Below are 10,577 nucleotides of genomic sequence, written 5' to 3' on the forward strand. Positions count from 1 at the left end.
ATTAAATTTGCACTGGCCCCATGCTCAGTGAAATGCCATGGTAAAATGAAAGCTTTTTTTACATAAAGTTTTATTAATAATTTCAATGAGGCGAGCTCTGGTGGCCTAGTGGCAAGAAGCTGCACTGCAATCCCAGAGGTGAGCAGTTCGAATCCACCAGATGCTCTGCTGGAGAAAGAAGGAGAATCTCCTCCTGTACCAGTCAGATCTGACTTGAAGATACACACACAAAAAATAATAATTTAAAAAAATAATTAAAATCAGAAATTTAACAAAGTTAGACGAAATACTTTCATAAATATAGGCATACTTGAGTGATTTTGGGGGGTCGGTTCCAGATCATCAGAGAAAATTTATTATCACAATAGAATGAATGACAAAAATGATTTCTCAGCATATATAAAATTTAAGTATATTCTATTCTGTAGTAAATTAGGAGCCCTGATGGTCTAGTGTATACTGTGTGGGCTGTTAACCAAAAGGTTGTTAGTTCAACTCTACCAGCTACAACTATCTAGGAAGATGGGGATTTACAGCCTTGAAAACCTGGTAGAGGGTCGCTATGAGTCAAACTGAAATAGATGGACACAGATTTGAATTTTGGATTTTCTAATAACAGGTTATGATAGTGTTATGAAAAGTCCAATACAGTGAATTACAAAAATATTACACAGAGACATGAAGTGAACAAATACTGTTGAAAATGGACTGGTTTGATTCAGGGTTTCCACAAAGCTTCAATTTCTAAAAAATGCAGTTATCTGTGAAGAATACAAAAAGGAAAGCCCACCACAAATATAGACACACAGACACAAAATATGCCTAAACAGCAAAAAATTAAAAAACACACACCATTAATTCTAATATCAAAAGAGAATATACTCACTTGATGCTTGACAATCTGTCCTAATGCCAGATTTAAATCCACCTGGCATTTACCAAACAGTTTGAGATAGCTGCTACTTCCTGGTGAAGCTTTGGTTTGAAGTCGATTTGAGAGTTCCAACTCAATCAAGCCAGTTTCAAATCTAACAGCTCTCATTGATGGTGTAGTAGCTGTTACCTGAATACCCTAGAAGATTGCATGTTAGGAGGAAGAGGTATATAATAACAATATATCACTCACTCAAATGCAATCTTTTAATATGATAAATAGCCATGTTTTAAAATATTTGTTAAAAAAATGACAAAACAAAACCCCATTGTTATTCAGTTGATTTCTACTGAATGTTATAGGGGAGAACAGAACTGCCCCTTAGTGTTTCCAAGGTTGTAAACCTTCACAGGAGTGGACTTTCCCATTTTTCTGTCGAGCAGTGGTTTGTCAAACAGCTGACCTTTTAGTTAGCTACGCAATGCTTCATTTTCTGTGCCAACAGAGCTCTATGAAACACAGGATGTATCTAATAAAATGATAAAACTGACAATATTCTTTCTCCTATAAGTAGGAAATGCTCAGCTTTAAATGTCATCTAATTATTTTGTATTTAATATGTGAAATGCTAATACATTAATTTGGAATTAAATATATTACAGTTAAAAGTCTATTTCATAAAAAACATCTTTTTTCTTTTTAAGATGAATATATCATCTTTTAAAAGACTAAGAATATATCTTAACTATCAAAAATGGCAAGTTTTTATTAAGGCATTTCAAATTGAGCAAGTATATTAAATATTTCTTGCACAGTAATTTATAACAGCAATACACTTAAAATATAGTGAAATATTCACCAGAAGAGGAGTTATGTCATGAGTTTATTGTTCAAAATTACTTTCCTAGCCATCAACTTTGATTTTCACCATATGACTGTATAGGAAGTTGAAACAGGGTATGGATAAACTAAGCATTATGGGATTGTTCAGCTTATTCCCTCCCACTAACTTTATATTGAACAAATTGAGCAGTACAGATGGGAATCTCGCTAGTGACAAGAAGAGGAAGCAGAGAGTGCAGTGCAGTCCTTCCAAGCCAGAGATTCCTAAACCAGCAAAAACAGACTCGGCAGAGAACCAGAGACTGACATGCAACAGAGCTGAGTTGGGACTGTTGTCCCAATGATGCCAGAGCCAGGAATCTTCTCTGAACTTGCTGGAGGGCTGAGGAAGGCGCCATAATTGGCAGGACTTTGTAGTAGTAGTAAAAGGGACTTTTGAGACTGAAGAACAAAAAGACCTGTGAGCAAGCTTGAGAAAATAACCAGACTGAATAGCTGATAATGCTAACCTGAATTGTAACATGTTAACTTCCCTAGTAAGCCCTGTAACCATGAGTATGGGTTTGAGATATGTGTGATTGATGCAATGGATAATGGGCCTTGATCAGTACAACTGGTGTTGGAATGCACAGTAGTAGGTGATGAAGTATAGAGGCCATGCCTGACCTTCTGGGAATTGGTTTTTATTGTGGATGTTACTGATAGGGACTATTCCCCTTTGTGAAGTTATTAGAGGTTAGACTCAGCTGTCCCCATCTGTTCCTGCTGTTTTAACAGGAAGTCATAAAATACACTGTTAAAAACAAAAAGTCATTGTTAAAACAGTATAATATCACTGTAAAAAATTTAAATGTGCTAATATTATCTAATAGTTTTAAAAACATATAAAATAAGTATACATAAAAATGAGTAAAGAAAATCTTGAAGCATATTTATTCTGTTATTAACTAAAAATGGTTATTTTTATTTGATACATTTTACCTAAGAATGTTCTATAACAGGCATGCATTTATAGAAAAATACTTCTAACATGTTATTATTTATATTACCTTAAATTGCAAGTTCAGTGAATAGAGAAGAATTTTAGGTTTATCTCCATCGGCTGTTCCATCATGTTCATTCCACAGAGGAATAGGCTGTTCTCCTCCTAGAAGATGTTAAATAATTGAGCATTTGGAACAATGTCACTAAAAAGAAAAATAGTAACCACTCTCCACATTTGATTGCTCCACACATAAGCTATTAATTCATTTTTACTACTAACCCAATACTTAACAGGCCCTTTTGGGTGTGCATCAGGGTTGTACCCTTCCTCCTACCTAATCACTCTGTATGCTGAGTAAATCATTCCAGAATCTACACTATATGAAGAAGAATATAAGAATTGGAAGAAGATTCGTTAACAAACTGTATTATGCAGATGACATAACTTTGCTCAATGAAAGTGAAAAAAGGCTTGAAGAACTAACTGCAGAATATCAAAAACTACAGCCTTGAATGCATCTTATATTTCAAATCAAGAAAACAAAAATCTTTACCACTAACATAATACTATGAGAGGTTTGGAAACGGGAGTGGCAACCACTTCCTAAAATAACATGCCTTTGGAAACGCTATGAACTTTGATAAATGTTGAGAGTTGTAGAGGGGCTTCAGGCCTTTTGTTCAGAGGGTCACTATGAGTCGTGCTCAATTTGAAGGCAATCAACAGCAACAACAGACCAACAGGCAACATGATAAATGGAAAAAAGGCTGATGTCAATGACTTAATTTTGCTTGTATCTCTAATCAACACACATCAAGAAATCAAGACATGCTCCCGTGGGAAAATCTGTCAAGGACCTCTGTAAAGGGCTAAACAGCAGTAACGTACGTTTAAAGACAAAAATATTTCTAATCTGTACCACCGTATTTTCAATGATTTCCTATGTATCTGAAAGGTGGACAATAAGATAAGGATGACCAAAGAAGAATCAATGCTTTTGAATCAGTGTTGGAGGAGAATATTGACTATCCCAAGTAATGACAAAAGAATAAATAAATTTATCTTAGAACAAGTGTAATCAATGTGCTCCTTAGAGACAAGGATAAGGAAATTTTGTCTCACATATTTTCAACATGTTGCCAGGAGAGATTAGTCCTTAGAAAAACAATGTTTGAAGACAAGGAAGATTCTCAACAAGATAGACTGACAAAAGACTGCTAAAATGAGCTCAGAGAAGTCATTGTGAGGATAGTGCAGGATCAGGCAATGCCTCCATTTGCTTTTCTTAGATCACAGGAAATCTGAACCATTATGAGAGCCACTGACAACAAATAAAACACTGGAGATGTGAGAATCTCTATCAATTAATTGTACTTTCTTACAGGAAAATTGCTTTAGAAAAAAATAATGGCTCAATGTCTGTTCATTTAATGATTCATACCTGAAGCTATACATTTTTATGAATTAGTCCTTATTTTTAAAAAAAAATTATACTGGTTTGCATATAAAATTTGTATACATTGTGCTTCCCTCATATTGTGTTTCATACATCAATCCCCAAACATTCTGTTTCATAACATTAATCCCTATTGAATTACGTCCCCATTATCCTATCTTTTCAGGTCCCTCTCAAATTTCTTTCAATTCCTTTACCCCCTCCGTATACCTACCACATTGTGTAACTCTGTGATTTCCCCTCTTTCCACCCTCACCTGTCTGCTCCCACCCTTTCCCCCCATTTGCTCCCATACATGTTTTATCAGTTATCCTTCTATTTTTAGAATAATGGTTTTATGCCGTATTGTTCTTATGAGACTGAGTTAATTCACTCACCATAATGTTCTCCAATCTCCTATAAGTTATACAGTAATTTTCGAAATCGTTGATCCTGAGTGCTATATATTATCCCATCATGTGAATGCATCACAGTTTCCCAATCCATTGGATTTTGGTTAGACACTTGAGCTGTTTTTTATAATCTTGCAACTGTGAATAATGCGGCTATGAATATCAGTGTACAAATCTATTTGTATCTCAGTTCTAATTTCCTCAGGGTATATTCTTGGCAGTGGAATAGCTGGGTCATATGGAATTTCTATGTTCAGCTTTTAGAGGAAATGCTAAACTGCCTTACACTGTGGTTGTACCATTTAACAATTCCACTAATAATATATGAGAGTTTCTTTCTCTCCACATCCTCTTTAAAATTTATTGATTGCTGTCCTGCTAAACTTTGCCACTGCTACTGGAGTGAGATGGCATCTCATCATGGTTTTGACTTGCATCACTTTTATTGCTAGGTGTTCTGAATATATCTTCATGTGTCTGTTGGCCATTTGGATGTTTTCCTCTGTAAAAAGTCTTTCCATGTCTTTATAAAATGTCTGCACATTTTGATGAATTAATGCATGTTAAAAGACTATTTGCAATGGGCTGATGTATCACTATCATCACATAAACTTCCTCTGATTTCAGAAAAAAAGTCTTAGACTTTAAGTAAAAGTTCAGTTACTTACAAAATGTATCACACAGTGATTTTACTTCATGGTAATATAGGAGATGCTACTGAACTATTCCTGTTAACTATACAATTTTCCACCTCTTTATCAATTAAATACATACTTGACCTAATTCTAAAAAGATAACATGTTTGTGTATGTTCTTTCTTTTAAGATTGCAACAAAAACCCCATGCCACACTACCATGGAATTAATTGTAATGCATAGCAATGCTATAGACAGAGTTGAATTGCTCCTTAAGAGTTTCCAAGGCTATAAAACATTGCTGCTGTTGTTGTTGTTGTTAGGTGCCATTAAGTCGAGTATAGTGATCCTATTAACAAAAGCTCTGAATCTTTTCCTGATACCATCCTCAATTTTCCAACACATTAGAGCCCACTGTATGCAGTACCATGTCAAACTATCCAGTCAAGGGTCTAACTCTCCTTCACTAATCCTCTACTCTTCCAAACATCATGTCCCTTCTCCAAGGATAGCACCTCCTAACAACGTGCCCAAAGTATGTGAAACAAAGCCTCATTATCCTTGCCTGCAAAGAGCACTCTGGCTGCACCCTCTCTAAGACCTATTTCTTTGTTCTTTTTGCAGTCCATGGGATGTTCAGTGCTCTTCTTTAACATCATAGTTCAAAGGCATCAATATCTATTTGTGCTTTATTGACTATTCAAAGGCATTTTACTATGTGGATCAAAACAAGTTGTGGCTGACATTGAGAAGAATGGGAGTCCCAGAGCACTAAATTGTGCTCATGTGAAACCTACACCTGGACGAGGAGGCAACTGTGTAAACAGAACAAGGTAATATTGCATAGTTTAAAATTTAGAAAGGAGTGTATCAGGGTTGTATTCTCTCTCCATACCTATTTAATCTGTATGCTGAGAAAATTATTCAAGAAACTGAACTCTGACGAGGAATATGGCACCAAGATTGGAGGGAGACTCATCAATAACCTGCATTGTGAAGATGATACAACCTTGCTTGCTGAAAGTGAGGAGGACTTGGAGAACTTGTTGCAGAAGATAAATCCTTACAGAAGCAAGTTACCTCATTTTTCTCTAGCAGATCAGCTATTGGGTTCAAACTACTGGGTTCAAAATGTTTTATCCACTGCACCACTTGTTTTGTGCCTTCAAGTTGGAACCAGCCCATTGCTTACCCTCTAATGGGTTTTCAGAGGCAGTAAATTGCAAAGGAGACACTTCATCTTTCACCCTCAGAGCAGCTGATGGATTCAAACCACATGCCTTTGGGATAGCAGCACAATTTCTTAACGCTAGGCCATCTGATCTTTCCCTAGATGAGCAACTATTTGGTTCAAATTACTGATTTTTTAGTTTGTATCAAAGTGTTTTATGCACCATACCACTATGACTCTTCAAAGACAGCCATATTTTTGTTTAGCGCCATAAAGTAACTCATAAAGAAACTATGTACAACAGAATGAAATTCTGCCTGATCCTGTACCATCCTTACAGGATGACCATGCCTACCCCAAAACAGGACTTAGCATCTCTGTTTACCTCATCAGAGTATGAAAGTTTCTGAAATTATTGTACCTTGCTTCACTGGAGGTGTTTGAATTTAGAGAACTGCTTTGAGAACACTCAGCAGAAAATTAGCTGAAAACAGCTTCCTAGACAAGCACGTAGACATGTCCGGAGAAAACAGGTACTTTCATGAGACTTCATAAAACCCAGAAGAGCAGCTGTAAAGGCTTCATTAATGAGAAACTAAAGTCCTAGAAAGCTTATGGAAATACAGACTTAGGAGAAGCTACTGTCTTTGAGGGTTTGCTGTAAATAGAAATAAGCTTATGTGTTTGTTAGGATCTTCTGAGTAAATCATTAAGAGCTTTGGTTCTTAGTTAATACAAGGACACATTCCTTCTGGCTCCATAGATAATAGTTAGATTTATTACTTTGGAATCTTTGAGGTAATTGTTTGTTGTGCAGAAGGAAATTTGGTTATTTTGATATTAATGGAATGTTTATATTCTCTATACACGCTGAGAAGAATAAACGTTGGGGCCTTAGCTCTTGCTCTGGCCCTCTATGCCTCATTTTGTCTGTTTTTTCCTCAGCAGCGTCGTGTCCTCAGGCCCCACCAGAAAATGGCAACATCAGAGAATACTTGTTATTTATCTGAAACCTTGGATTTCCTATGAATTGCTGACAGCTAAGTAAAATTATAAAAACTAATGCTTAAAATAAAATACTTTCCTAACAAAGATTGTTTTGAATACGAGTCTCATTATACAATAGAATATGTCTTATAGCTAACTGAAATGTATGAAAAACCCCAAGTTTAAAAAAATAAAGAAAATTTACTATAAAGATTAAGGGAGAGTCAATGAAAAATAAATACAAAGGAGGACGGGGAAGGGGCTTATGCTTCCTAAGGCCTCATGGCCCACTATAAGGCACATGACCTACTCAGCTCTTTTTTAAAAGTTTCTGGTTGCCTCTACAGTCAGAATAGAATGGTTCTGATCCAGTCTCTAAAATTACTTTGGCTTTATAATTTGACTTTCCAATTTTTTAGTGTTGAGATATTAATTTCCAGTCCTCTTTGTCATCATTCGCTTGGTTGTTTTTTAAGTGTAGTGTGTGCAAAAGATTAAAGAGCAAATGTGTCTGTTTATTTACCAACTTATGAACTTTTTTAATGTACATTATTATGTACTCATGACCTTAGTTACAATCTCCACAACGCACCAGCACTCTACCTACTGTTTCTCCGTAATTTCTGTTTCTATCTGTATTTCTTTCTTCTCCCTCCCTGCCATCTAAGCTTTGTTTGGGGGCAAATATTTCCCTTTTGGTTTCATATGGTCAGTTTTTCTAGTAGTACATAGTTTCCTGCTGTTACTGGTCACTTTTATAGGCTGTCATTTATTTAGCTGAAAGCTGATCTCAGATGGATTCAGTTCCAGGCTTGAAGGTCAGTGTCGGGAGTTCTATATTTTCTCTCACAAGAGAAAGTCAGGTCTTTTTTTAGCCATCATTCATCGTTATAAGAGTTAGCGATATACCCATATCTTCTATCTAGCAGCAATATAAAGCTTAGGAATAGCTTTTTATCTTATCAAAATGATCTTCACTGTCTTGAAGAACTCCAAGTTTGGATTTCCACCTGCAGGAAATGAAACGGAATCCACATCTCACTCCATATACAAAATTCAACTCATGGTGGACCAGAGACCTGAGAGTAAAGCCCAAAACTATGAAGTTCCTAAGAGACAAACTTGAATCAAGCTTAGAAACCCCTGTCTACAGTATAAAGAGACTGCCAACTACAACCAGAAATGCATAATCTGAAGAGGATAAAATTGATAAATGGGGCCTTCTAAGGATTAAATGCCTGTGCACATAAAAAACTTTTTCCAATAGGGTGAAAAGAGAACCTACTGACTGGGAACAAACATCTGGCAATACCATCTCAGACAAGAGTCTCAAAACAAAAGTTTACAGAATACTCCTGGACCTCCACAAGAAAAAGACTGATAACCCAATTACAAAATGGGCAAAAGACATGGAAATAATTTTCACAGAGGAAGATATTCGGATGGCCAACAGACATATAAAGAAATGCTCCAAAGCACTGGTAACAAGAGAGATGCAAATCAAAACCACAATGAAATATCATCTCACTCCAGTAACTGTCAAAGTTTAAGAGGATAGTGAGTAATAAATGTTGGAGAGGATGTGGTGAGGTAAGAACTCATACATTTTGGTAAGATTGTAAAATGGTACAACCATTCTGGAAGGGAGTTTGATGATTCCTAAAAAAAGCTGAGCACAGAAATTCCATACGACTCAGTTATTCCACTGCTTGGAATATAACCTGAGAAAATGAGAACTGAGGCACAAACAGATATTTGTACACTAATGTTCATATAGCATTGTTATTCACCATCGCAAGAACATGGAAACTGAGATGTCCAACCACAACTGGATGGATTGACAAATTATGGTATAGTCATATAATGGAAAACTACGCAGCATGCCATAGCAATACTTTGTAAATTATTACCTAACTTGGGAGGGACTGGAGAACATTATGTTGAGTGAACTAACTCAGTCTCACAAGGACAAATATTGTATAGAATCATTATTTTAGAATGAGTATGAAGATTCAAGGGAGTGGAGGGGGTGGAAGCAGAGGGATAAGTATGTGCAGGGGAGGGGGAGGCATTAATCATGGGGTTGTACAATTTGGTGGGTGGGAAGGTGAGGGAAATTGGAAAACTCTGGTCAGAAAAACAATATATTTGAATTTTTTAAATAAACTAGTATAAATAGAAAAAAATACTATAGGGGGAAAAAAGAACTCTTAGTTTGATACTATGAACTCCGACACTAGTTTCTATTCATAGAAATACAAGATTAATTTAAGTCTATTTATCTAAATTTTAATTAGTTTAGTATTTAGTACTTGGTAAAGAATAAAATTATCTTGGAAAATATCTTTAGAAAATAAGTGTTTGCCAGTTTGAAACAGTCTTAACACCATTCACATCACAAACAATGTTTTAATAAGATTTGATTCAATGATTGGGGTAATGGCAGTAGGTGTGCCAGAGACAGTGAGACTCACACAGGACAGAGCATTGTTTAGGGCTGTTGTACATAGGGTTGCTATGAGTGCCAAGTGACTCAATGGCACATAACAACAACAGTAACAACGTGGCACATTAAATCCTGTGTATATTTTCCAAGTGGAGGCAATATTTGGTCTCCTTGTTATATATTAGGTTTTCCTGTGATATAGATACAAAGCCCTGTGTACCTGACATTCATAGAATTAATAAAAATTAAAACGAAATTGTACAAGAATACCTAGATAACTTGCTTCCCTGAATAGATAATTAAGAGTCAAGAAAGTAGAGAATCATAGTAGGAACTCAGTACATATGTTAAATGAATGAATTGTTCCTTGAGCATGGAGGAATTCCCTTGATGCCAAGTATTTTTTTAATGTGATGATATTCATACTCGAAATAGTTGGCTTCACAATATAGCATCAACCTGTTTCCTACTCTTAATTCCTCATTACTTTAGTTCCTGCAAAGTCAATTAAATATTTTATTTTAAAGAATATTTAAGGCTAAAAATATAAATCTGTGAATTTAGAAAGACCAAATGAAATTTACTCTTGAATTCAAGTTTAGCCTTGCGGTATGGCATGAGATATCATCTCACCCCAGTAAGACTAGCAAAATTTAACAGAATAACAAGCAACAAATGTTGGTGAGGTTGTGGAGAGACTGGAACACTTATTCACTGTTGGTGGGAGTATAAAATGGTGCAACCACTGTGGAAAGTGATGTGGCGCTTTCTCAAAAAGTTGCAAATAG

At 35.7% G+C, this 10,577-nt stretch overlaps 1 protein-coding gene across 1 annotated transcript in view; it reads right to left on the bottom strand.

Moving 5' to 3' along the window:
* KIAA1109 (KIAA1109 ortholog) overlaps window positions 1-10,577 on the bottom strand; it is a 249,312-nt gene that overhangs the window by 68,789 nt on the left and 169,946 nt on the right. The window contains exons 53-54 of the mRNA XM_006881048.1: window positions 2,767-2,864; window positions 887-1,072 (exon numbers count right to left, since the gene is read on the bottom strand). Coding sequence (XP_006881110.1) covers window positions 887-1,072; window positions 2,767-2,864 — 284 coding nt within the window. The remainder of the gene's footprint in view (window positions 1-886; window positions 1,073-2,766; window positions 2,865-10,577) is intronic.

This window comes from Elephantulus edwardii, unplaced genomic scaffold, assembly GCF_000299155.1.
Source record: "Elephantulus edwardii isolate Elephantulus edwardi_28Jun2011 unplaced genomic scaffold, EleEdw1.0 scaffold00012, whole genome shotgun sequence".
Taxonomy (NCBI): domain Eukaryota; kingdom Metazoa; phylum Chordata; class Mammalia; order Macroscelidea; family Macroscelididae; genus Elephantulus; species Elephantulus edwardii.